Raw genomic sequence first — 27,815 nt, 5'->3', positions numbered from 1 at the left:
ATTTATTCGATTTATATCCTGCCTTTTTCCTACAAAGGGCTCACGGCAGCTTATGGGATGAACATAAATAATGCGGTTGCACATAAAAGAGTAGCAAGTCCATGAGATATGCATCAGATTAAACTGTTGCTTACATTTTGTTTTCTGTTTGATGTATGGAAGCTTCCTCTTATTTAACAGAATAATTAAAAAAAAACTCTGGAAGGATTTAAAAGTTGCAAAGAGGAATTGTGGGAAAGGATCCATTTCTGTGCCAGGACTTGGAAAGTGATCTTTTAGGCCACACTATGGGTCATCTTAGTAGTCTATGTTAGTAAGTGCTAGTTAGTTGTATTTTCACATGCATTTCATATGAGTTCCTTGCAATGGATACATACAAATTTATGTATGTAGTTTAAACAAGCTCTGCAAAGAAAATGAAATCTTACTTGTATAGTTATTCTCTCATTTATTTATGTCAAACTTTATTTTCAGATTTATAGGCTGCTGAATAGCCTGACAGGGCTCTCTAAATAATAAACAAACTAACTAAATAGAGTAAAAAAAAAAACCCTCATGTGAGACTTTGTGGCTTGAACAATATTCACCCTTTGTCTCTGGTTTTGTACATTTCCAGCACCTACAGCAGCTTTTTCACCTTCCACAATGGGAATGTCTCTGTTTCTGTGGGAGATTCCGCTGGATCTAATCTGGTTGTCCCACTGCCTTCCAGGCTGGCCTTTGCATTTGGAATTCCTTTCATCCCACAGCCATGGAGACCATGGCAGTACTCGACACCGTGGGGGTTGGAGACCTGGTACTGTTGGACCCACTGAGCGAAGATACTCTGTTGAAGAACCTGGAGGAACGCTTCCGACATAAGGAAATCTATGTAAGAGGGATGCAGGGCAGGGGAAGAACAGAGATGGAGACTTGTATTGAATTGGCTATTTAGTTGTACTTTTCTATTGCTTCTTAAAAAAACAAAACCTAAACCTGGTATCCCCAACTTTTGGGGGGCTGATGGACACATTTGGAATACTGAGCGAATCTCTTTGGCACTTGCACAAAATGGCTGCCCTACCTATCCCATCTGTCCACACAATGAATGCTGTGGCGACTGTTGCCAGGCACCCAGTACCCATTACTTCAGTACCTTCAGTACCCAGAAGGCAAACTGGTGAGATTAAAGGAAAAGTAGCTTTTCTCAGCAAGTTTCCAAGGGCAAAGCAGACCTTGGGCTTCAAACATTAAAACCAATGGTTCTTTTGAAACCACCATTTCCTGTTCCAGATGAGATTTTTTTCCAATCTTGCCCATTTACTTCCCTTTTTTTTTTTCAAGAATGCCTCTAGGCCACATGGAAACAGAGCAGGTGCTGGAGGCAGGTATTGAGCAATACAGCTTCCTCACCTTCCCATTTAAAACATCTAATTAAACATCTATATAAAACCAATGTAAAATAGTACCTTAAAATTTTACAGAAAAAATACAATAAAACAGGGCAGTGGCATTACAGGTTAGGGAAAGCCTGTGTGAACAAGTATGTTTTAAAGAGGTGTTTGCATGGGAGAAATGGCCAAGAGTCTTGTGGCAGCTTGAATTCTAACACATTTAATCTGCTATGGCATCTGATGAAGTAGACTATAGTCTAGGAAAGCTTATGCCTGAATACATTTGTCAGTCTTCAGTGCTACAGGACTCTCTTTTTACGGCATCGTTGTCGTCATCAATTTCACTTCAATACTGCCCGATATCCAAAGCTCTTTGGACATTTCACAAAAGTTCATAAACATAAGCACAATAATAAAAAATGGATGGCAGTACAGATACAATAAAACAGCATAACATTCCAGGATGCAACATTTAAGCAATTAAAACAATAAAACATAGGCATGACTTCTCCCATCACATGCCATCAAAAACCTGGGAGCAAAGGACAGGTTTAACCTGGTGCCAAAAAGATGGCAACGTCGGTGCCAAGCAGGCCTCAGTACAGGGATGATTCTGTAATTGGCAGCCACAACTGAGAAGGGCCTCTGGCTTGTTGCCTCCCTCTGAGTCTTGCGAGTGACAGCCTGGAGGAAGCTTCAGGTGCTGATTGCCGTGTCTGGGTAGACTGAGGTCAGGAGAGATGTTCCACCAGTTGTCACAATCCTCAGGTGATCACTGCCACACCTCTAGAAATTGTCACACATGGATGGAAGAGTGTTCTAGAGGTGGATGATTTTGGGTGGCAAACTAGAGGCTTCTACGATGATGTGGAATGGAATGAGAGGGGCAGGAGGGAGGCATTAGAGATGCATCTAGTACTGGTCCTATCTCAAAGGGACCCACTGAAATGAATGGGACTCAAATTAGACTGCAATTGGATGCAATTGCAACATTGTATACAGCTGAAATTGGGAGGGGAATCAACCAACGGGGCTTGTGAATCTCGCTAAGTCCCTCCCACCCCTCCCATAATGTGAACACTGCCAGTATTTTGTTGTTGTCTTGTTCAGAATGAGAATATCATTCTTACCTTACAGACTTACATTGGGAATGTGGTGATCTCCGTGAACCCGTATGAACCACTACCTATTTATTCACCAGAGATCATAGAGAAGTATAAGAACTGCAACTTCTTTGCTGTGAAACCCCACATGTAAGTGAGATGGTGAGAAAGAGGGCGAAACACTCCCCATTACCCTGGAGGAGAGAGTGAGTCGGTCCTCCAAACACTCCTCTGCTCTTGTTTGCACAGTTATGCCATCGCGGATGACGCCTATCGCTCACTGCGAGATCGGGACAAAGACCAGTGCGTGCTCATCACTGGTGAGAGCGGGGCTGGGAAGACAGGTGAGCCAGGACGGCCTGCGTTCTTCAAAGGCAGGGGGAATTCTGAAAGGAAGCACTTGGCACGGAGGAGAGAATCTAAGCGTCTGGGGGAAAGGCAGAGGATACAATGCAGTGGCAAATGTGGGGAAAGGGACTGTGTTGGATTGCTCTGTGCCTAAATGGCATGGATTTGGTGGGCCAGATTTTTTGTGGGTGGCTGCTTGAGTCCAAGGTGGGCAGACGTCAGGCTGGAGGAATGACTGTGCTTTGGAATAACAGTGTGAGATCCCCCAACTGCAACCACTTGGGCAGGCAGACATCAGCTGACAGGCAAGGAGCTGTCATTTCCAATCTGTGCAGAATCAAGCACAAAAATCCTTTTGCACAAAAATCAAGTTCTCATTCTCCACCCCACAAGTATTTCTATTTGGTAACCTAACCCTGGGATGCAAAAACATTTTAGTTGTTGCAATTGTTAGACCATTGCAATGCAGGACCTCTTGCTGCTCGGCTACAGATCATCGGTGCGTTTTGCTCACCCCAGTTGAAATAAAAACAGGCTGCTCAAATATGTGCTTCTACTTTGTAGAAGCCACAGAGGAAAAGGGTGTGTGAAGGGACTGAAATAAACCACCTGTTTAGAAGTAGCGGCTGATTTCAAAATCAGAGTGGTGTAGTTGTTAAGAGCGTAGGACTCGGGCGACCTGGGTTCTGGTCCTCGCTTGGCCATGGCACCAACTGGGTGACTTTGGGCCACTCGCAGACTCCCACTCCAACCTGAGATAAGAAGTGGGATCAGAAAGAGAGCAGCAGGAGGAGAATGATGTAAGCCAGTCAGATTTGTAAGAAACGAGTGGCATATAAATCTAATTTAAAAAAAAGATAAATAAAATGGCAACTCTACAGCCAGTGGTGGCTGGTGCTCACTGGGACTTGTGGAGCAAAGGGTAGGGAAAACACAGAATAGTTTATGGCGATTGCCAGAGAGGGGCAGGAGAAGATCATACATGACAGTCTGCAGGTACACGCTGCGTGTTGGAACAAAAGTGCCTGGTTGTGAGGGGATTCTGCCACAGGTGGGTAGGGGAGAGGTTACCACCCCATTTGCCCCAGATATAGAGCTGCCTCTGGTTCCAGAAGCTGCCTCCAGATGTTTTGGCCTGCAGCTTCTATCAGCCGCAGCCAGGATGGCCAGTTGTAAGTCAAAATGGGAATTGTATGTCAAAACATCTGGCGAGTGCCAGGTTGGGAAAGCTGATCAGGAGGTCCATTCTGCTTCTGCTACATGCTGTCTGCAGATCGCCAGGGGCTGTGCTCCACCGTTCTCTCCCCCTCCAGCATACCTCCTCATCCATGTAGAATAGCATGGAAAGGTTGCTCCCAGCTGAATTTACTCCTCTGGAATCACACCAGGCACTCATGAACAACGCCACACACATTTTGCAACAGAAGTGGAAGTCCATGGCATGCAGGATGAGTGCTGGAAACATGAGCTGCGTTCAGCCTTATCTCAGTTCTAAATGCTTAATCTAGTCCTTGATCCCGATACTGGGTTTTCCACCAGAGGCCAGCAAGCTGATCATGTCCTACGTGGCAGCTGTATGTGGAAAAGGGGAGGAGGTGAATCGTGTGAAGGAACAGCTGCTACAGTCAAATCCTGTGTTAGAAGGTAGGTACCTGCTACCTCCCACTTTAGCTTAAGGCATGGGATAGGGAAGGAGTTGGATCAAGGCTTTTCTGGGCAGAGCCGAGTCTTAAGCATACAAGCTGAGCAGTGGCTCCTCCTAACTTGCATGGGGTCCAGGAGTCCTAATTCAGGCCAAGCCTTTTGTTGCAAAGGTTATGCTGGGAAAAAGCCATGCTTCCCCATCCGTTCTTACACTTGCTGTGTGAATGTTGCAGGCATGTATTGGACACTGCCTGTGATGTTACCAATGAGGAATGACATGCTCTGTCCCTTTCATCCCCGCATGTCTACAACCATTTTAAAAAAGTGCTTATTTCAATGTATTTTGCTTCTTTTGAGGCTGAACACTCCATTATAGCCACAGAGTATCCAAATGATCCTTCAAAATGAAAACAGATAAAAGGTGAAACTTGTCCCCTTCCCACTCTGCAATGACAAGGATCTTCCCTGACAAGAAAGTTTTCTTCAAGAGATGTGTCATCCTTCCAGTGGTGAAGTCCACATCTTCTGTTAATTACAACCAATAAGCAAACTAGCCTGCAGCAATTTTATGTTGCTAAGCTCCCTAAAACACAGGCAAAATATTGCACTAATGCTGCTGGTTACATGAGATACTAGCAGAGGTAGAGGGAACATAAGAAGCTATCTTATATCAAAGCAGGGCATTGGTCCATCTATCTCAGAAACAGCGACTGGCTTCAGACACCGCAATAACCTACTGTCAAGATTTAAATGTGCATTGTTGTTGTTGGGGTGTTGTTAAAACATGGGCTATTGTCTGAATGCAGCTGAGATAACAAACCACAGCAAACAACCCAGGGTTCACAACCCAGTAACAAACTATGGCATTTCTTTATTTTTTGTGGTTAACAAGTCATGGCTTGTTAGCACGGCTGAGTTTGGACAAATGGTAAACCAGGGTTCCCTGGCAACCCAAACACAATCCTTGAGTGTGGATTATTGTATTGCCCGAAGCTGGTCATTATATATACTGCTCCTTGAATCTCTCTGCACTATACCTAGAACTGTCAGGGACTGAACCCAGGGTCTTCTGAATGGTAAGCATGGGCTTTTTTCACTGAGCTACAGCATGTGCTCCCCAGAGAGGTTTGCCTGGAGCCAACGTTATATTCTTTTCGGCACCAGGTAAAAACCTTTTTATTTGCCCAGCATTTTAATATTTAAATTTTAAACTAGTTTTTAGTGTCATGCTTAGTCACATTTTACCTCATTTTGGTTCATTATGTTGGTTGTATTACTTCTGTTTATTGTTTGTTTAATTATGTTGTAAGCCATCTTGAAACATTGTTAAGGACAGGGCAATAATACTGAAAATAAAATAAAATAAAAGTGTCCTGCAGTTTAGTAACTTGAAGATGACCTTGTGTTTCAGCTATAGTGAACAAAATATTTGATATAATTCCAAGCCCAGACATAACACAGTTCTATGGCAGATTCACTCTTTGGTCCGCTAGCCCTGTTCATCTTGTTATAATGCCCATCGTTCTTCATACCCTCAAAAAAGGATGTTGGAAAAAATCTGTTATGGATTCAGATGAGTTAAGATTTCTGTAAATCAGACCTGTGGATTTCACAGCGCTCTGTCTTTTTCTGAGTGATGCAGATGCCATGGACTTGCAGACCTCCCTGGTTTTTTTAACTTTAAACAATTTTAGTTATGCAAAAATATGACAAATTAAAAAAACACCACCTGAAAATGAGTATTTTCCTCATAGACTAAAGCATATATTTGGGGGGAATTTGCATATTTTGGGAGCATCTGCACATTCTTGGAAGTGTGAATTTGCACACTTATGAAATGCAGGTGAAATAGCTTTAACAATGTCGGTACATTCCTACCTCAGTGCTGAAGCATTTCTCCCGTCTCCAGCCATTTAAAAAGAAAAACATGGAGTTAGAGTCATATGTATCAGGAGCACTGGGAAAGAGGGACACACTGCAAAATGCGGAGTACAAACAGTTGCAGTGCTGCCCCTCATCTTGGTTTAGGTTATTGTGAGTCCCAGAATAGTCAGATGCTAAGTCCAGTCAGTTCTTAATTCACAGACAGGTAGCTTGGTGTCTTTCTGATATTTTGGACTACAACTCCCATAAACCCAGCATGGGCAATGGTCAGGGATGATGGGAGCTGTAGCCCAAAGTGTTTGGAGTGTGCCAGGTAGCTTGCTCCAGCTTTAAGTAATGCTGTTGACCTTTCTGGGCCATGATCTCACTATACTGCCTCCAGAAAGTAGCTCAGGGGACCTGCAATGAAATGCTGGGCTAGGCCAGCTTGGCCAAGCATTCCTAGGAAAGTGTGCACATTCCTAACCATCCTCCTCTTTTCCTCTTGCAGCCTTTGGGAATGCCAAAACCATCCGCAATGACAACTCCTCAAGATTTGTAAGTAATTGCTGGGGAAGAATTCTCTGTCAGGCATCTTGTAGGATCTGTTGGAACACCTGGGCTGGGGAGGGGAAGGTGAGCAAGGATGCTACGCTGCACTCTGCCCTCAGCGTTAGCATCCTGTAACCTAACTCATGTGCTGAGGAAAAGCTGAATGAAGAAAAGCTCAATGCCTGCCAGTGAGACATTATATTGTAGGTCCTTTGGATTGAGGATGAGTAACTGGCTAAAAAACAGAAAGTAGGGAAGAATAATTTTGTTCTTGCAGTGGAGAGATGTGACCTTGCTTCTTCCCTCAAGGCTCTGTATTGGCACCAGTGTTTTTATCTTGTTCATAACTGATCTGTAGTGAGCTGTGAGGTGGTTGAGTCTGTTGACAAACCACATTTAGGATTGTAAAAAAAAAAAAAAAAAAAAGGCAGTGAAGTACACCAAAACGAAAAATGGGCATCAAAATGGCAAATGTGCTTGCATGTTAAAAAAGACTAAAGTGATGCACTTGAGGGCAAAAAATTCTAATCCCATATACATGATATAAGCTGGAACTGATTGATCATGAGAAAGATACTGGGTCACAGAGGATGATTCAACAAAAGCATCCAACCCCTATGAAAAAAAACAAAACAAAACCAAATTCCATACTAGCAATCACTAGGAAATGAAGTGAAAATAAAACGGCAGTGCTGACACCACAATGCCTTCATACAAATCTGCGGTATGACCAACCACACCTGGAATATACTGTGTACAGTTCTAGCCCCCACACCTAAAAACGGATTTCATATGGATGGAAAAGGTACACAGAAAAGAGCATAGGAAGAAAGTAAAGGAACATGGCAGAGGTGTATTAAATTATGCATGGTGTGTAAAAAAGTAGACAAGGAATTGTTTTTCTCCCTCTTTGGGACTCATCCCATGAAGCTGAATGTTGGAAATAAGATTCTGGAAAGATAAATTGGTGCATGGTTAAATTGTGGAATTCATTACCACAAGAAGTAGTGATGGTCATCAACATAAACCAAAGATAAAACTAAAAATAAGAACAAAGCGCTCAACAATAGGTGGACCCAAGCATTTTTTTTTAAGGGATTACAACAAGAATCTCATTTTGCTCCATCTGCTTTCCCTCTGACTCTGATTTTCTTCTTAGGGCAAATACATGGATATTGAGTTTGACTTCAAGGGTGATCCACTGGGTGGTGTCATCAGCAACTGTGAGTAAGACATAGCGGACTGCCATGCTTCACTCCCAGCCATAAGAGGGGGCCCAGGCAGAGGCAGAAATCTCTCCTGGCCAGTTGCTGGAACTGCAGGTTATAAAGCAAAGCCAGAAAAGGAACACGTGTGCTGCTCTGCTTAACGTGGATCAGGAGCCCTTTAAGTTGGCTTTCCCTAACCTGATGCCCTTTACATGTGCTGGATTACTTTATTTATGTATGTCGTTTCTTTACCACACAATAGCCAAAGCTCTCTGGGCAATTCTCAACAATTAATCAAATACAAATGATACAATAAAAATACAAATATAATAAAACATGACATTTTAGTGTGCAAATTTAAAACAGCTAAAACGTTCAATGTACAAAAGAGTTTAATCTCTAAAACATTTCTATTAACAACCAGACCTAATTAAAACAGTTGATTAAAACCCAGATAAAATGTCTGGAAATAGAGGACAGTTTTACCCTGCTGCCAAAAAGATGGCAATATTGGATTCAGGGAGCCCTCAGCAGGGAGACGTTCCATAACCGGGGTGCCACCATTGAAAAGGCCCTTCTCCTTCTTGCCTCTTCTTGGACCTCCCTTGGAGGTGGAAGTTGGAGGAAGGCTCCAGATAAGGATGGTAGAATCTGGGTAGATTACAAGTGCTATCTTCCACAGCTTGGGAGATGATGGAGGCTATGGTCCAAGACATCTGCAGGGCTCCAGTTAGGGGCAGCAGCTTTTAGGAATTGCACAGAATGGAGCATTGGGTCATTGTACATGATGTATTTCCATACATTCCAAATTCTTTTTTAAAGCAGAAACCTTGATGTTATATTAAAGCGCATATATATATACGGACCCTCCCTGTCTTGGGAAGCTTCAGTGATTTAGTCCCTTTCTTTCTGCCTTTATTGTTTTTAACTGAGGAATAATATCATGACATGTTTTTTAGTGGAGAGATCTTGGAGGATTTGTTATGCTATTGATTCATATCTAGCTTCTGCTTTTTTGGGGAATATTTATTTATATTTATTATTATTAAAACATTTCTATGCCGCCCCTTGCCGAAGCCTCGGGGCGGCTCACAACACAAAATAAAATACAATAAAATACAAAAATAACAATATAAATTTAACAATATAAAATAAATGACAATATAAAAGAAGTCACCCTGGCCAGAATATTGCTTATTTATTTGTTCACTGCCCAATAGCTACTGTTTTCTGGGAAGAGAGCCAGTGTGGCGTAGTGGTTAAGAGCATGGGACTGGGACTCAGGCGATCTGGGTTCGAGTTCCTGCTCGGCCATGGAGCCAACTGGGTGACTTTAGGCCAGTCACAGACTCTCAGCCCAACCTACCTCACAGGGTTGTTGCTGTAGGAATAAGATGGAGGAGGAGATGTAAGCTGCCTTGAGCCCTTTGTAGGAAAAAGGCAGGATATAAATCGGGGAAAAAAATTAGACAGACAGACACAGAGAGTCCTTTTTTCAGGACAGACAGGTGGAAGGTTCGGGTGGAGAGTGGCCCAACTGCAACCTACTTTCCATTATCGCTTGCACACTTTCAAAGTGGATTTTAAAATTAAAATAAATGTGGTGGGTTGTCCATAAAACGAAAGGGAAGGTGGTCATAGACCATGCCATTTGGCCCAGACATGGTGCTTTGTGGGGTGAGGGAGGGACTGGGCTGGAGAAAACACTTGATGACAGATTTGGGCTGCTACCTGAGCTGCATTATCATCAAACAGTAGAAAAGTGAACTGGCAACAGGGGCTATTGGACAGGAGGCAGTAGCTTGGGAGAAGAAACGTGCATTGGAGAAGGGGGAAAATGAAAAGGGTTGGGCAGCTTTTCGTATAGTTATTTCTCCTCCCCCACAACTTAATTTCTTTCTAGGTTGAGAGAGAGAATCAGATAGACAGACAGAAAAATAGACAGAATCCCTGGTTCCGTAGCAGAGCACTCGGACTGTGCTACCCCCTGCTGCTTTTCAGCCATTGAATTTTTAAATTCAGCCCTTAGCTCTATTACATAAAATTTAGAATTTGGTTCCATTCAAAAAGGGAAGAGCTTCCAGAGATGCTGTTGGAGCCACTGAAAACAAAATTTGGTTCTTTCCACAAGGAAATGGCACCCTGAGCATGCTTGGGAGCATGCTGCCAGAATTTTGGAAAGAGAATACTAGCGACTCTGAATACTTTTCAGAGACCCAGGCAATGAAGAAAGTGGAAACAAAGAAACATAGAAATACAGCAAGTCAAAAGGGGCCTCCCAGGCCATCTTGTCCGACTCCTGGCTCCAGTGAGCTCCGCTCAGGCCTAGTGTGTTACCTGGAATACTAGGGCAGTGGCCAGGATCCCAGTGCCCCATCAGCACTGCCTTGGGCTCCCAGCATCAGGGACATGGGTTTGTAAACGTCCATACACTTTTTCAGAGAGGCCTAGAGTAACAAATCATTGGATGACTGAGGGCATAATGAGAGATCAAAACACTGCAGGGACCTCACAGTTGTGCTAAAGGCAGGGCCAGCTCAAGGCATTTCATTGCCTGAGCTGAATGGCAAGATACCCCCTCCCCGCCCCATTCTCCTATTCCACGTACAGAAGTCGGCTGGAATCGAAGCTGAATCTTTCTTTAATAAAGGCAAGGGGGCAGGATGTTCTGCTACATGCTGCAGGCTGGCTCAGAGAAGGCAAAGCAGTCTGTGCGGCCCAGAGCTCTCTCCTGTAACTCTTTGCTGCTGCCTCCCAGCATCTGCCACCTGAGCCGACTGCCTCTCCTTGCCCAATGGAATGGCTGACCCTGGACATTGTTAATGGTAGAAGGGGCTGCCCAGACAGGACTTGAGGCCTCAGTGTTCTTCCATGGCTTGGTGAAGGGGAAATACAAAGCATCAACCAGCAGAGTCCCTGTTACATGCAGCAATCCAGTCCTACCTTAGGCCCTTCCAGTCTTTCTGTCTTCATTCACTCTCTTCCCCACCCTTCTTTTTCTCAGACCTGCTCGAGAAATCCCGGGTGGTGCACCATGTGAAAGGCGAGAGGAATTTCCACATCTTCTATCAGCTCCTGGCTGGAGGCTCTGACCAGCTCCTCAGTACGTCCTCCGTATGTGGGATCTGATGGTTGCCTGGGATTGTCCCAAGGGAGGCAGGGAGGGAGACCCATTGGAAACTGTCAGAACTGGGGGAAATTCAGCAGAAGAATCCCTTGGTAGAATTTGGAAGACATGGGTGTCAGCTCAGTGAGGTGTGGCTAGTCAAGGGTGGTGGGCAGAATTGGAGGGTTAAAAGGGTCTGGCAGCTTGCAGAGGGCTGGATCCAGGACCTAGCTGAAGGTCTTTTAGCAGGCATCTTTCCAAAATATTTTTTCAGGGAGATTGGAAATAGTAAGTTTGTATTAAATAAAGGGCCAGCCAGCTGCAAAAGGGGACTGGACTCCTGCACCTTAATAACTCTGAGAAAGAGGACTGATATTGCTTGAATTACCATATCAAACCAGTGACTTAAAGAAGCAACACCAGCTCACTCTTCTTAAAGCTGCAGTCCTACTTCTGCACTTTCCAGGGAGTAAATCCCATCAAACTCAATGGGAATTCTTTCTGAGTTGACATGAATAAGGTTGCACTGTAATTTCAGCAAAGCCAGATCACATTTCAAAAAAGCAGAACTAAATCACCTACTACACAAATATGCAGTGGTAGGGCTTAGACTGGGGGTGCAACCCACAGGCCCTCCCCATGAGCCTTAGTGGAAAACATGCACGGGGTGGTGTTCTTTCCAGTGCCCTTTGAGAGATCCTATTTTTCTTGCCATTGCTATGCACGAGGGGATTGCTAGAGGAGAGATGGAGAGAAGGTTCAGCACTCCCTTCCCAGCAGTGCTCACACTGATGCCTTTTCTCTGTTGCGGCAAGTAACAAGGAAAGAACAATCTGTAACAACAGCACCGGTGTGTGTGCGCACATGCACACACATGCACATATGTGCATATATTATTCTTACATTTGCGTGTTGCTTTCCACTGCAAAAAGCCACCCTTCAGATGGCTTAGGCACACACATGCAGAAATCCCTAATTCATATAACAGAAAACCTCCAATCAATATAAACCATCAGCATAAGATGAATTAAACTGAACACCATAAAACACCATCTAAAAACAATGCAATATGAGAAATGCTCATACAAAAAGCACAAGATCTCCTATTTTGCAGTCTAAAAAGACTGCTTGTGTGTGTGTGTGATGTGTGCAGTCCACATTCTGTATCACGTGTGCCACTAACAGCATGTGTACCCTTGCCTCCCAGGGTTGTATGCTAGCCCAAAGGGATCTGAACATATAAGAGCAGGGGACTGGGACATTTGACCTTTGGACGGGGGTGGCTGGGACTTGAGAATTGGGGAGGCAGGTGACCCCCTATGCCAGTGGGGCTCCATATTCATTGCAGATTTTATTCTGAGCTATTGATGGTGTTGAACTCCATCCCTAAAGTTGGTTCATCTTCGAGGAACACCATTGATAGCTCCTATAAAGCTCATAATAGGGTCAGATGTGAGCACCCTGATGCAAAAGAGCATCTGAGATAAAAGCTGGGAACAGGAAGTGAAAACTGTTCCTTCTCTTCAACAGAGCAACTGAGGCTGGAGCGAGACTGCAGCCGCTATGACTACCTCAACAAGGAAGCTTCAAGTCTGCAGGGTGTGGACGATGCAGCCAACTTCAGAATCGTTCAGGTATGGGCTGTGCTATGGATAGGTCTGGAAGCTAAATCATGACAGCCCAGGAGATGCGGAAGTCAACTTGCATCCATGCCAATGGAGACCTCATTCTCCAACTGTGGATCTTTATATGATCAAAACAGCACTATCCACCTACAAGGAGAACACATCATCAGACACAGGACATTTTTATGGATTGCAAAAGTACAGAACAAAAGAAAAAAGTTTCCTTCAGTGGGAAAAAAATGTCCTAAGAGGGAAACACCACCTAGCAATCCAATGCAGACTGAGTAGATCTGCTAATCATGGAATAACTGTTGGGGAAGAAGAGTGGAAGGGAAAAGCCATGGAGAAGAGGAATGGAGTGGAACATCCTGGAGCCAAGCACATCAGGCTGGTTCCTTAAACAGAAGTGCTCCTGCTAGGGGTGGAGCAAAGTACAATGCAACATTTATTTGCAGGTCCCCCTTTTAAAGGTAGAATTCTCTGAGACCAGGGACCAGTCCTGTGGCACGTTAGAGTCAGTACAATTGTGCAACTCAGTTCTGTATTTCCTGTTACCCAGAGGCTCTTCCCCATGGCCCTAGTTTTGCCATAGAAACACCATTTGATTTTGCTTCAGTTCTCAGTAGGTATGCACTGATGCTGGGCAGAAATGCAAATTTTTCCAGTGCTTTATTTTTTTCCATTGCAAGGAAAAAAGCTACAAGGGACAGATGCCAAATGCAGATATAGTGTTAGGCAGTTCCAAAATTGTAATTAACATTTTTTTCTGGTGATTCTTTATTCCAGTTATGAACCATGTATATAATGTAAAATGAACACTAAATAAAGCTTGTTTTAACTCAAATAGTTCAGATGAAATACTTTTAGTGCTATGGAATCAAGAAATGAACATGGAGTACCTTTGCTTTTAGTTTGGCTGCTTATTAATACATGCTAAACTAGATCACTTGCTAGGGGAGGGGTGGACGTTTTGTGGTCTTCCAGAAATTTGGCCTTGAAATCCTTTCATCCCTCTCCCTTGGCTTTGCTGTTAGGGCTGTCAGGAGTTGTAGGCCAAAACATCTGGAAAGCCACAAGTTGCCCACAAGTTTTCCAGCTGGAAAATTCCATTTCAGCATTCTCCAAAAAGTCCCTAACACTCTATGTATATACAGCGCTACTTGGGTCTGGAGGGAGGGACATTTGAGGTTTTTCCCATGTTTAATGCTGTTCTCCAATACCCATTTTCTTGAAGGATGCCATGAAAGCCATTGGCTTTTCTCCAGAAGAAGTGATGGCCGTGCTGGAAGTGACTGCTGTGGTCCTCAAACTGGGAAATGTGCAGTTCACAGAGCAATTTCAGGCCAGTGGGGCAGAGTCTTGTGAAATCCAGAATGAAAAAGGTCAGGAACGGGGCGGAACAGGGATCATCTCTTGGGTGATGGTGGGGAGCTCAAGGCAAGTTCAGTTGCAGCACAGCCCACGTTTTGAGAATCTGATTTATTTTTTTCTGAGGCTGCCCACAGCATGGACCCCATTGGCTGGCTCCACATTCTCATTTGCATGTCATTATCCCACAATCTGGAAGCACCCTTCCGCTCTTGGGACTACTTCCCACGATACTTTTACAACAGTGAAAATGAAATGGCAGAAGAACTCTGACATTTCTATTTGGCACAATTAGCCATGTGCCTTTTACTCTTGGCCAGATCTTTTTGCTTTAATTGTCTTTTTATGGTTTTAATTTTTTGTGCTATTTTAATTTTTATTTCTTGTTAATTGTTTTTATCTATTGTATTATATTGTTTTTACATCTTGTTGTAAACCGCCCAGAAAACTTTGGCTGTAGGTGGTATAGAGGTGATGGTGGTGGTGGTGGTGGTGGTGGTAAGGGAAAGCCTTTCCTAGTTTTTGGCATATTCCTGATTTCATAGTTCCTCAGACTGTAATCCACCAGACACTGTTATCCATGTGAATGGGGCCAGCTCAGAAGCAGCTCTTGGTAGATTGGGTGTCAACATGAGGTGGTAGAACATGTTCTCCTCCCACTAACACCAAATGGAAGCCCACCAAACAGCCCTTTCACAGTGCATGAGGCACCACTGAAGAGGCAGAACGCTGCTCTCTCTGCCCCAAGGCTGTGGATGAAGTGGGGCGGGTGGGGAGGCTGCTCACGTGACGTGGCCCTGGTCCGTCAGCTCGTGCTGCGGCCTTGCCTTTTGCCACGCAGCCTTTGAGGCACAAAAGCTGCCCACCCTTGTTGAGAAATGTTGCCTCAGCCCTCAGCCCTGGCCCTCCGAGTTGCAATGCGCTGCCAATGTCAGGGAGAAGAACTAAGAGGGATTCCACTGTCTTTGCTGCCCCCACCAACGCCACATTTCACTTCCTCAGTGATACAGGAGATCTGCCAGCTAATCAAACTGAATGAAGCTGTCCTGGAGCAGGCCTTGTGCTCTCGCACGGTGAAAGCCCATCAGGACAAGGTGGTGACAAGCCTGAATGTCTCACAAGTGAGTGTGCGGAGGGGTGCACACGCACCTACTTTCTGGTTTGTTGCCACTGTTTGTGTACAGACGCTTGTTGTGGGGGGAGGTTTCCATGCCAGTTTTTAAAACGACGACAGAGGGTTGAGCCTGTTCTCTCAAATAGCTAAATGCACATGGCTTCTTCAAGAAAGTGCCACACATGCTGGTGCCCAGTCATTTCAGCCTGTTTGGACCATGTCAGGCCTTTCATTTGCACATTGTGTTGCATGCTGGCACCTGCCTTTGGCACTCAACTGCAAACATTTACTCAGTGGAGCAAACTCCCTTTGCCAGTATTAATCTATCAAAGTACAGGCAATTGGCCTAATTGTTACAAGGAGTATGGCCTTTCTGCTGGTAAAAACCGTTTTATTGACTTTTTTGTGCTGCTGTTTTCTGTGCAGTTTTCTAAATCTGTATTGGCTATTTTGATGTCAACGTGTGTTGCTTTATAGTGGCTGTTTTGCTATTTTAATGTAACTTCAGTTGATTTATGAGAAGCATTACAAGCTGGCTTGGACCCTGCTTGGCCAAGAGTGTGTGTGTGTGTGTGTGTGTGTTGATTGATAAGGTGCTGGACAAAGAAAATGTAAAGACTATGAATACGGGACCAGTGAACAAATGGGTTACCTACCTTTCCTGCTGAACAGATTGAAAAATCCAGGCCTTTGTGATGCGCTTGTGGTATTATCTACAAACATAGTATATTTCTGTCATACCTTCTCCCTTTCAAAGAATTGTGGGAATTGTATTTCTGTGTAGTAACAGATTATTTATTTATTTATTTAAAACTTTAGTGCCCTGTTCTATACATTAAAGTCTCAGGACTGTCCTACAACAGAGGCACAGCATAATATCTATAATAAAAACCTGACTAAAATAAAAAATTGAATCTTAAAATAATGAGAAAATAAAAAGGTTTTGGCCTGGGACTGAAAAGAATGAAGTGTTGGCACCAGGCACACCTCTCTGGGGAGGATGTTCCACAGCCGAGGTGCCATCGCAGAGAAGGTCTTCCTCTGGGTAGCCACTCTCCTAATCTCTTTCAAAGAGGACTCCCAAAGAAGGACCTGCAATCCAGATCTTAAGAGGCCAGCAGGCACATAGGGAAGGAAACACTCCTTCAGATAATGAAGTGTTACAAGTCCCACAAGTACAGAGGGAATAAGTGATTAAACAAAAAACTGCTTTCAAACTGGTTTATATATGGAGAGCAGAATGTCCTGCTTGAGATCTATCTTTCAGAATTCGCTTACCAAATTTCTAAGGCTAAGGCCTTTCCAATGCAGTGACAATTACTTGGTCCTAGGGCATTCAGTCCTAGCTTTCTGCACTGGCTCTTCCCACTGTCTAACCACCTCTGTCTTGGTTCCTAGGGTTACTATGTGCGGGATGCCCTAGCAAAGAACTTGTATAACCGGCTGTTTAACTGGCTTGTTAACAGAATCAACGAGAGCATCAAAGTGAGTACACACAGTAGATGCATTGATCCAATGGGAAGTGTTCTGTAGATCTCCATTTTAGGCTTCACAAGCATGGCTAGATCCTCCTGAGGGGGTTAGTCAGAGAGATGTTTGCATTGCTCCTATCTCACTTAAGATCCAGGACTATATTCCCACCTGTGATGTGATGAGAAACATTTCTGCATCTTTTTCAGTGCTGTTTTATACAAAGAACATGGAGCCCATTTTTCTGTCAGTGGGAGGGATAGGCAGGCAATCTTCAGCTTGCAGCCCAATTTCAGAAGCAAGAGTAAGTGTAATCTGTCCAGCTGGCTGGGCAGGAAGGAAGAGACAGAAAATGGGTGACGGAAGAGGGCAAAAGAGAATGAAAAGAATGTGGCAGAAAGAAAGAAAGAAGGATTGTCAGTGGACTCACCAAGGGAGGCATGTTGGGCTCCTGATGAAGGCCGACATTGCACCATGGCCTGCTGGACCTGAACCTTCCTTTTTCTTCTGCCACCTGCTTGTTCACCTGCCTCTCACACTTGTCCAGCCAAAGGTAATGGCTTACCTGCTCACTGGCAACAATTGTAGGCAACAATCTCTGGAGGGATACAGGCTGGGGAAAGATGCCATACAGGCTTCTTGGGACTCCATAATTTTCTACATGAGAATCACTTCAGATTCCTTACTCACAATTGTTTACAGGACTTTTAGGGAATGCCATTATCTTCCAGTTTTGCTTCTGTTTTTTTTTAAACACACCTGGAGACTTTGAGATGGTGGAATAGAGTATTATTTCTGAAAGCAGAACAAAAGGTAGTTTCCAACTTGTGTTTGGATTATTCTGCTATGGCACATTGCCATCTAGAGGGTATATAGCAGAAAAGGGAAGACTGTAGATCCTGAATTTCAACTGATGACCACAAAAGCAGATATAGGAATTAACCTTAGAAAAGCTCTGAGGGGATGCAATAATTACCTTTTCAATGTGGGATGCGGTGTTTTTAATCTGTGTTTTGGATTAGGCAAACAGAAACAAGGTGGTTGCTATGCTTAACGAAATGATGAGGAAAATTGGGAAGTGCCTTCAGGACACTGTGATCCCATGAAACCGCTCTTCACCACCTTTCTGCTTTCTTAGGTGGAAACAACGGAGCGCAAGAAAGTAATGGGTGTTCTGGATATTTATGGCTTTGAGATTTTTCAGGTAAGCAGTAGAGATTCTTAGAATTCTCCTTCTTAAGGCAAAGGAAGATTTGCTAAAGGTCTTGAGAGGTGGGCCGGGAATAGAATGAGACGCACGGGAGCTCCATCGTGTGTGCACACAAAGCTCTGTGTACGCATGCCTGGATGGAAGAACACCAGCAATGACGGACTGTACACTGTGGCACGGCTTCATGGATATTGCACAGAGCAGGGCCCAGATGTCTGTGTCCTTTGCTCAGTCCTCTTTATATCTCCTCTTCACAGAACAACAGCTTCGAGCAGTTCATCATCAATTACTGTAATGAGAAGCTCCAGCAGATCTTCATCCTGCTGACCCTGAAAGAGGAACAAGAGGAATACGTTCGGGAGGTAGACATTGTCCTCCCTGCCCCTGCCCCAGAGCTAGGCCTTTTTTCATAGACAGGACTGTTAGTATTCTGTGCAAAAGAACAAATGAAATATGCATACAAACGATTTAAAATGTGCGCCTACCAGTAACCTTTAGATTCAGTGTGAAGCTAGGGAGGATATAGTGTTTGTATTTTATAACACAGCCTCATGGCTTCTAGACAGAATCTAGATAGCCATTGGATTTTTCAGAGCCCCATCTCTGATCTCAGAAACTTGCTGTGGAGTCAGAGCTAGAATTCCAAACTTGGAGCGCCCTCCCATTTTTCCCATGGCTGGCACGTAAGGCATGGTGTCTGCTGTGCCTCCAAGGCTGCAAGAACAGCCTTGGAGGTGGACAAGGAGTGGGGAGGGGACAAGGAGAGGAGGAGTCAGGCCCTGTCAGTGTACAACTTCCCACCCACTCCAGGGCCAAAACCCCAGCCATCTAAAGGCAGACAGTAGAGTCATCCAGACTCCTTTTCAGCCATTTCTTGGCCCCACAAACATGACTTCTACTTTCTACCAGCATGGTCAGTGGTCAGGGGTGCTGAGAGTTGTAGTCCAACACATCTGGAGGGGAAGTTAATTGGGGAAGACTGTTCTGGATAGTTTTTAACCAATGTTTCTAAGATTAAGGAAATCATTCTGGGTGAGTTATATGAAGTTGAGGGCAATGTGAAGGGCAGTGATGCCATAAACTATCTGATATAATATTCTTAAGACGGCTGTAATGTATCTGTGTAACACTGAGGCAGAAAGAGGGAGGTTGTATCTTTTTAAGCCCTCACTCCACATAAGGGTTTGTTGGAGTTTCTTGGATATTAGACACTTCTGCATTCATGGTGTTCAGTTCCCAGGATCTTATACTACTCTGTGTAGGCTTGCAAATGTCATGGCACGGGATGCTAAGTGACAAAAGAGCACACACACACACACACACACAAAGTGCAAAGGTGTGTTGCTGGCTGTGTGTATGAATCACAACCACAAGCCACTGTGTAGTGCTGCTTTATCACCCCCACCCCTGTAAAAGTTCCTGCAACTGTCCATCGTGAGTGGTGGGGATTGGTTGTGGGCAGTTTGGGCAGTATGATGAGATAGCTTTAATGAGCTATCCATGGTGCTGAACCCTGTCCCCAGATAGGCTTTGTTCTTCCTGTAATGCTCAAATTGAAATCCAGAATGGAAACACCACACCATTGTCATTGGCACTACTGCAGGGTTTGAGCAGGCTGCTCAAGGGTGTTTTGAAAAGCCGTATTTTAACTTTTCCTTCTACTGCTGTTATAACACTGTTTCTCCCCCTCAGGGCATTACTTGGACACCTGTGGAGTTTTTTGATAATACCATCATCTGCCACTTGATAGAGGATGTAAGTTTTTTTTCAGAATGGTGGTGGGTGAGGTGATGCAAGGATTTCTTTCAGTCTGGAGGAATCCCTCTGCTTGTATAGCCATCATTTTCTTTTAATACTTGTAGGGTATTGGGACTAGAAGTCAATAGTATGTGCCGTTACAGTGTTGGGCTTTAGCTTGAGCAGCCTGGGTTCAGTTTGTAGATATCTACAAATTAATATAGATATCTTGAGTTGGATCCTAAGATAAATTAAGTAGCTTAATGAAAGGAACGTTTCCAGCCACAAGCTAAAAGGTGCAATCAAGGTGTCTCCTCTTAATACAGAATGGATTTGGAGATGATTTGATGAAAGACCTCTTCATGATTTGAATGGCAAAGAAAGTGCCTATTGCTCAGTATGGGTGGAGGAACCCAAGTGTGAGAAGGGGGGAAAAAAGACCAGAGAAAAATCTGTACAAACTGATATGGGTGATGCCAGAAATTGTAGTTGAGAGCATGGAGGTCTTCCCAGTATGTTGACCTTCCACACATGGGCAAGAGCTGCCAGAAGCTGCTGGGTTGGCACAGCTGAAGCATAAGTGGGAGCACAGGGCAATAGCTCAGGCTCTGGGCTGCCAGTTAGGACTCCGGCAGCAGGGATAAGGGCTTGTATCTGCACTCCTCTGCCCTTCTTTTTGGACTTCTTCCAAGACAACTGTAATAATCTGCTTTCTTAGTGTTCAAACCACTTCCTGGAATTGATCTCAGGAACCTTAATCAGAACCCTGTAAAGCTGGCTGGCATGGTTAGGTCCCAAATTACAGATGGCCACAGAGATGAGGGAAAATGTGTTTGGACTGCACCTATTTTACTTTTTAAACTATGTGAACTGACACTCAGTTATCCTTCAAAATCTGCATTTATCTGGATTTTGCAAGAGTTCTCTGTTCCAAAAATGTGTACAAAGTTTTGTAAATTGGTGGGGGGAGTGTGGTGTAGTGGTTAAGAGCACAGGACTAGGACTCAGGTGATCTGGATCCTAGTCCCTGCTCAGCCTTGGCGCCAACTGGGTGATGCAACACCAGTCACAGACTGTCAGCTCAACCTACCTCACTGGGTTGTTGTGGTTGGGATAAGATTGAGAGCAGGAGGAAGAGAATACTGTAAGCCACTTTGAATTCTTTAAAAAGGAAAAAGTGGGATATAGTGCTAATACATAAAATGTTGAAATATTAGGGCTAATTCATACAAACCTGAATGGATAAAATGCATACAAAATGCATGCGTTAGGCAAAATCTGTTGCAATGCTTAGAGTCTCATAATAAGAGATGGATCAATTTTTTGGAGAATTTTTCAAAGTTTGAGAGGAGGACTGCACTGAAGATTAGAAACATGAGAAACTGAAACTGATGAGTTTTGTCCATCTGTAGCACAAAGCCAGGCAAGGAGTTCACTTGAGATCAGTTGGACCTGGCCTCTCCCAAGTGCATTGCTCCTTTCAAATCTGGGGACTCTGATTCTCCTTTCTCTCTGGTTGTTGAAGTGTGCATGCAGCCTTTCCTACCTCTTTCTGTGCTGCCCAGGACAGATGCCTTGTGTGTTCTAGGTCAGGCTTGGAAATCCTGCATTGTAATTGTTCCTTCCTCACCTAGAACAATGGTGGGATCCTGGCCATGTTGGATGAAGAGTGCCTTCGCCCAGGGGCAGTGAATGAAACCACATTCCTGAACAAGCTCAACCAAGTGTTTGCAAAACACCAACGCTACGAGAGTAAAGTCACCCAGAACGCCAAGTACATCATGGATGCCACCATGTCTGTCAACAGCTTTCGTATTAACCACTATGCTGGCAAGGTCAGTGGTGCTAGGGGCCTTTTTTGGTTCTTGGTAGCAAGGATGCGAGATGTAGGAGGGCTCCATTTTGGAAGTGGATAGGGCTTAGATCAGGGGGCAAAACCTCCTGCCTGCAAAGCTATTCCAGCCCATGAAGACATGAACTTCCTCCACCAGCCCTGCCCTCTCTGCTCTGCAAGCCTCACTCATGCAAGGAGCTGGGGAAGGAGAGGACTTTGCAACAGCAGGCAGTGGAATCCCCAACATTATCCAATCACAGATGAGTGATGTTAGAGGGGACCCTCCCTGCCTCAATTCGAGGTTGGGGATTCCTTAGTTAAGATGCCGGTGGGGGAACAATCTCTCGTGGTGTATCTTCTTGGCCTCACAGCTCCACACATACCTTGCCTGGCTGGGAAAAGCCTGGGCTGTGTGAAGGCTCCCTGGCCCAGGTGCCACCGAGAGCTTGCCCTCCACTTAACTCACTGAATCCACTGCACTGCACACTACTCCCCTTCCTAACTGCAGAATAGTTTCACCACCTCTCCCCCTAAGAGTTTACAGTTGCTGAGAGGTGCTGAGTACCTGTTAACCTAGGGGTCCTTGATAGGGTACCTGTGGGCACCTCCAGAACTCTTCACTCCCTGCCACCTTAAAAAAATGAACTATGTTAGGGCACCAGGTTCTCCTTCATTTTCCTAAATCTGCTGTTGTTCAAGTGTTCACTGAGCAGGAAAAGTAAGCATGGCAAAGTAGTAGGTGGAGAGAAAAGGTGGGGCTAGAGACCCCAAGCAGGGAGAAGCAAAAGGGTTACAGGAAGAGAAATCACTGCACTACAGACTGGGAGTGAAGAGAAACGGCAACATAAAACGGTGAGTGGGAGAGGCAGAACAAGGCTTGGGGCTGGAAGGGAGAGGAAGAAAGATGAAGAAAAGGGAGAAAGTGCAAGGAATTTGATTGGCGAGAAGTAGCAAGGCTAGAGGATGGGAGCTGAGGGACAGAGAAGGAACCAAGGGGAAGGGTCTGCAGGGACAGAAAAAGGCTGGGTGGGTCAGGAAGCAACCCCCCCACCCCAGTGGCAAAAATATATGCAAGGAGAACAATCTTTCTTCAGAATAAGGCAGGTATGCCACACATGCCTTGTTTCACACATGTTTGCTGCAACAGCTTTGGTGGCTGGGGGCAGGCATGTTGCCCCAGTGGGTTCTGGAGGGGGGAGTTTGCCCACCTCATCCTAACTGCGATGACAAACCTGTGTCTGAGCTGTACCACTTCAGATTGTGGGTGGGGGCTGACCTGACTGAATGCTTCTCCATGAAAAAAGCATAGCTCCAGTTAGAAAATGAGGTATTGGAGAGAGGGCAGGTCCTTTCTTCTTTGTGCAGAGATAATTATTTTGTATGGAGAAGCATTCAGCATGTGAACCCCCCCCTGTAGTCTGATGTGACACATTCCAGACACAGATTTGTCACCTCTATGAGAACCAGGCCTGGCTGGAACAAATATACCATGAGTTGTGGTGGTGGGTTTTATCCCTTGAATGAAAGGAAGGTTGGGCAATCCTAAGGAAACTTGAAGGGGATTTTAGCAAAGGAAAGGTCATTTCCTGGGAGCAATGAGGGTGTTGGGTTATGGCCCAGAGCCCTTGGTTTCTATTTGAAGGCTCGCTCTCTCTCATCTTCTGCTTGGGTCTTTTCTGCTATGTGCCCATCCACAACACATCAGCTGACGATCCTCTGCATTCACTACAAGATGCGTCTGAGTCCTACTTCACCACTGACTCTCTTCCACCTCAGGTCACGTACAATGTGGCTGGATTCATAGAAAAGAACAACGATCTGCTCTTCAGAGATCTGTCGCAAGCCATGTGGAAGGCCAAGCACATGCTCTTGCACAGCCTCTTTCCTGAAGGAGACCCTGAAGAACCTTCCCTCAAGAGGCCACCCACTGCGGGTTTCCAGTTCAAGGCATCTGTGAACACCCTCATGAAGAACCTCTATTCCAAGAACCCCAATTACATCAGGTAATGTGGGCATGCTCATTCATCCCTGTAATGACCCTTTGGACCAAATGCCTTTACAGGGAGGAAGGACAAGGCTAGTCTACGTTCTGTGTGTGTGTGTGTGAGAGAGAGAGAAACCAGGGCTGTATTCATGGGTGCCCGCAGGATTTTTAATGAGGAGAGGTCGGCAAAGCTGCACAGCAGCCTGTGGTTGTAATTCATGCCCATAGCTAGCAACACGCCTGTGTACTTTGTTTCTCTGTGTGTGCTTCTTGTGTCTTAGCACTACATTCCATGACATTTACAAGCCTACACAGAGTAGCACAAGGCTCTGGGAAATGAACACCATTAATGCTGAAAAATGTTATGTTCAAGAAGCATCATGAACTCCGTCAGAAACCTTACTTTGAAAAGGAACAATTTAAAAAAATACACACCCAGGAACAAGAGAAACAAAAACCCAAATGCACAAACCTGGTACAGCTGTATTAAGAATATCATAGGATGTAGCTTATGGCATCATGACCCTTAATTCTAATATTGACGACCCTGTCCTACAATGATTTCCTTCATCTTAGAAACATTGCCAAATACTGTCTACAGCAATCTTTCCCCAACCTGGTGTGCTTCAGATGTTTTGGACTCTAACCTCAGGATTCTGAATGATTGGCCATATTGGCTAGGGCTGATGGGACTTGAAATCGGAAGGACACCATGTTTGCATGGCTTGAATGAACTGCAGCAATGTTCTTTTGGAATTGCATGTTTTTCCTTGAACAGTACATTTCGTACAACCAGTGCTTTTTTTGTTAAAAAAAAAAGGTGCCGGAACTCATGTCACCGCCGGCACGCAACCACACACACCAATCCCAAGCCGAGCAGCATCGCAAGCCGGGTGGCGCGAACATAAAAGCAGCCCGCAGGCACTATGTTAATGATGTTTGCTGCTGACCTGCTACGCCGACAGGAGATTCAAAATCACTTCGTAAAATCCACTGAAAAAAATGGTGCTGGAATGCTGTTCCGGTGTGTTCGATGACAAAAAAAGCCCTGCGTACAACTATACATGGTTGCACATTTTTAAAAAGCCGTACTAGCATCAGGGAACAGATCTACAACTCTGGTAGATCTGGTGACTAAGCAGTGATAAGGTGAGGGGCCTTGGGCCCACCAAATTAGGGAGATCTAGCCTCTGAGAAATTTCCAAACTGGGTCAAGCAGAGAGAGACATGGCAAGCACCATACAGTAGCTGGTTTTGCTGCTCTCAAAATGGCAGCATGTCTGGAATCCAGGAAAGAAGGAAATGGTTGCACCCTCTTGCCCCCATGATTGCCTGTTTAGGAACTGACCAGATGAGGCAGTGTCTGCTTGTGACCAGTACCTGGGCTCCGTAGCAGCTTGGGTGTGGGCCAATATTCTGAAGCTCAATCCAGATACGATGGAGGCATTGTCAGTAGGGAGTCCGTCTATCCAACTGGGGAATTTTCAGCCTGTCCTGGATGGGATTGCGCTCTACCTATAGGACAAGGTTTGCAACTGGATCCCGAGTTGTCACTTGTTGCACAGGTGGGGTTGGAAGGAGGAGCGTTTTCTACCAGGTTCAGCTGGTTTGTCAGCTGTGTCCCTTCTTGGATGAACAGAACCTTGCCATGGTTGTCCTTGCACTGGAAACCTCCCACAATGCACTCTATGTGGGGCTGCTCGTGGGAATGGTCTGGACATTGCAGCTTGTTCTAAATGGGGCTGGCAAGGACCTGTGTCAGGAACACATTGTGCCAGTCCTGCGCAGGCTGCATCGGCTGCCAGTTGCCATCCAGACCCAATTCAGGGCGCTTACAATAACACAGAAAGGCCTGACAGCTTGGGGCCGGGCTATCTGAGGTAACGCCTGTCTCCATATGTGCCAACCTGATCACTGTGGTTGTCCTCTGAGGCACTTCTCCACATTCCTCCCCGCAGCAAAGTTCGAGGGAGGGGGCAAGGAGAAGGGCCTTCTCCATAATCGTGCCCCAGTTATGGAACTCACTTCCATCTGGCGCCATCTCTTTATTCCTTCAGATGCCAGTTAAACACATTTTTTGCTGCTGTTTTGAGAGTTGTCTGGTTCAATGGTTTTAACATTTTTATGTTGTTATTCTGCTGCTGCCATATTATTATTTTACTTTTAGCACCAGATTTTTATTTTTACTTTATTTATGTATACTTTATCTTAATTGTTATTAAGATTATTTTAAATAGTTTAGTATATTGATTGTTCAATTTTATGTCCATTTTTATTGACTGATGTTATCTTTATTGATGGTTTTTATATTGTGAGTTGCTCCAGCATATTATGAATTATATTGTTTTAACTATTGCATAATATAACAGCTTGGGACCAGGATACCTGAAGGACCACCTGCTCCCATATATACCTACCTGGTCCCTAACATCAGGTGAGGAGACCCTTCTGAGAGAGGCATCTTTTAAGGAGGTAAACAGGATGCCAAATAGAAGAGGAGCCTTCTCAGTGGCTGCGCCCCATTTGGAATGGCCTTCCAAAAATAGTTTGCCTGGCACCTTCTTTACAATCTTTTCAGCACCAGAAAAAACAATCCTTTTCTCCAGACATTTTGATAATTGATTTTATAGTTGCATAATATTTATACTGGTTTTACATTTAATATATTTAACTTATTGATAACTGACCTCGGCTGCATATTTCTTTGTTTTTATTGTAGGTTGTTTTTTTAATTGTTATTTTATTAAATATTTTAGGTGATAATGTAATCTGCTTGGAGAGCCGTTGGACTAGTACAGTGGAGTATAAGTTGAATTAATAATAATACTAATAATAAAATAATACAAAGAAGAAGTTGTGAGCTCCCCAGAGAGCCTTATGGCTAATGGGGCTGCAAACAAGTCAAATGAATGAATGACTAAGAGACGACTTCACCACTCTCAATAAGGGTGTTTTTATGCTCCCTTTGCTGCCAGGTGCATCAAGCCCAATGACATCAAAAAGCATGCTGTGTTCACAGATGAGCTGGTTCGGATGCAGGTGCGCTACCTCGGCCTGTTGGAAAATGTGCGCGTTCGGCGGGCTGGCTATGCCTATCGGCAGGCTTATGAGCCATGCCTGGAGCGCTACAAAATGCTCTGCAAGCAGACCTGGCCACAGTGGCAAGGAACCGCTAGGTGAGATGGGGTTGTTATAGTAAGTTAGAGATGTTGTTGCCAAAGGCAGGGGATTTAATAGATCTGTGTTTATTTTATTTTGACTGTTTAATAAGGTACTTTAATCCTGATCCTTGGCCGAAAATGACTCTGAGTGATTCACTAACAATTCCACTAAAAAGATGCTTGCAATCTGAAAAGACATAACATGCAAGGGGAAAGGGATGTGGAGGTGAGAGGGAAAAATGAAGGAGCCTGCTTGAATGGTGCTGCTGGGGATGGTTGAGGGAGAAGGAACATTCCTGGTGGCTTGACTGTGAAACAGTTTGAAAGGCAAACATGTGGTTGCCGATGGGAGTATGATGGGGAGTGATGTGGATCATCCCACAAACATGCTGGAGCCACACTTACTGTCCATAAGGTTGAGGTTCCTACGGGGAGATCTGTACTGGCTACGTTGGCTGCTGGTTGAAGTCTGGGCCCCATTTAGAGTGCTAGTGCTGACATTTAAAGCCCTAAACAGCTTGGGGCCAGGTTATCTGAAGGATTGCCCCCTCCCATATGCACCTAACTGGACCCTGAGGTCATCATTGAGGGTTCTTCTCTGGGAGCCCCTTCCAAAGGAAGTGAGGTGGGTGGCTGCCAGAAGGAGAGTCTTTTTGGTAGTGGCACCCAGTTTTGCAATTTGCTCCCCAACGAGGTTCACCCTACTTTGCGTTCATTCATTTCAGTGCTTGGTGAAGACCTTTTTATTTTTCAAACATTTTAACAATTTGTTTTTGAAAATTGCATTTTATTCTGTGCTGCCATGCCTCTGTACTGATTCAATTGTAATTGCTATTATGGTTTTGTTGTTTTAAATTAATGTTTGTTTGTATGTCTTTTTAAATTTTTGTTGACTATTGGGCGATATAAAAAGGAATGAATGAATGAATGAATGCTGGACAGCTGCAGGGCTGCCTGAGTTTGGGCACATGACCACTTCCTGGTTAATCTTTGATCTCTTTCCCCTCACCAGGGACGGTGTTCAAACCCTTCTAAGCAGTCTGCCTATTGACCCCAAGGAGCTGGCATATGGACACACGAAGATCTTCATTCGAACACCCTGCACAGTGAGCTGC

At 44.6% G+C, this 27,815-nt stretch overlaps 1 protein-coding gene across 1 annotated transcript in view; it reads left to right on the top strand.

The window, feature by feature from the left end:
• Positions 1-751: 751 nt before the first annotated feature.
• Positions 752-27,815, top strand: part of LOC123029836 (unconventional myosin-Ia-like) — a 42,171-nt gene continuing 15,107 nt past the window's right edge. The window contains exons 1-18 of the mRNA XM_044443177.1: positions 752-871; positions 2,511-2,626; positions 2,726-2,820; positions 4,364-4,468; positions 6,843-6,889; positions 8,043-8,106; positions 11,096-11,194; positions 12,728-12,831; positions 14,057-14,204; positions 15,193-15,311; positions 16,703-16,789; positions 17,913-17,978; positions 18,242-18,346; positions 19,677-19,739; positions 21,356-21,556; positions 23,332-23,558; positions 26,515-26,715; positions 27,713-27,806. Of these exons, the coding sequence (XP_044299112.1) occupies positions 752-871; positions 2,511-2,626; positions 2,726-2,820; positions 4,364-4,468; positions 6,843-6,889; positions 8,043-8,106; positions 11,096-11,194; positions 12,728-12,831; positions 14,057-14,204; positions 15,193-15,311; positions 16,703-16,789; positions 17,913-17,978; positions 18,242-18,346; positions 19,677-19,739; positions 21,356-21,556; positions 23,332-23,558; positions 26,515-26,715; positions 27,713-27,806 (2,061 nt within the window). The remainder of the gene's footprint in view (positions 872-2,510; positions 2,627-2,725; positions 2,821-4,363; positions 4,469-6,842; positions 6,890-8,042; positions 8,107-11,095; positions 11,195-12,727; positions 12,832-14,056; positions 14,205-15,192; positions 15,312-16,702; positions 16,790-17,912; positions 17,979-18,241; positions 18,347-19,676; positions 19,740-21,355; positions 21,557-23,331; positions 23,559-26,514; positions 26,716-27,712; positions 27,807-27,815) is intronic.

This window comes from Varanus komodoensis, unplaced genomic scaffold (genome assembly GCF_004798865.1).
Source record: "Varanus komodoensis strain SLA01 unplaced genomic scaffold, ASM479886v1 scaffold41, whole genome shotgun sequence".
Classification (NCBI taxonomy): Eukaryota; Metazoa; Chordata; class Lepidosauria; order Squamata; family Varanidae; genus Varanus; species Varanus komodoensis.
This window is presented reverse-complemented; position numbering and strand designations above follow the sequence as displayed.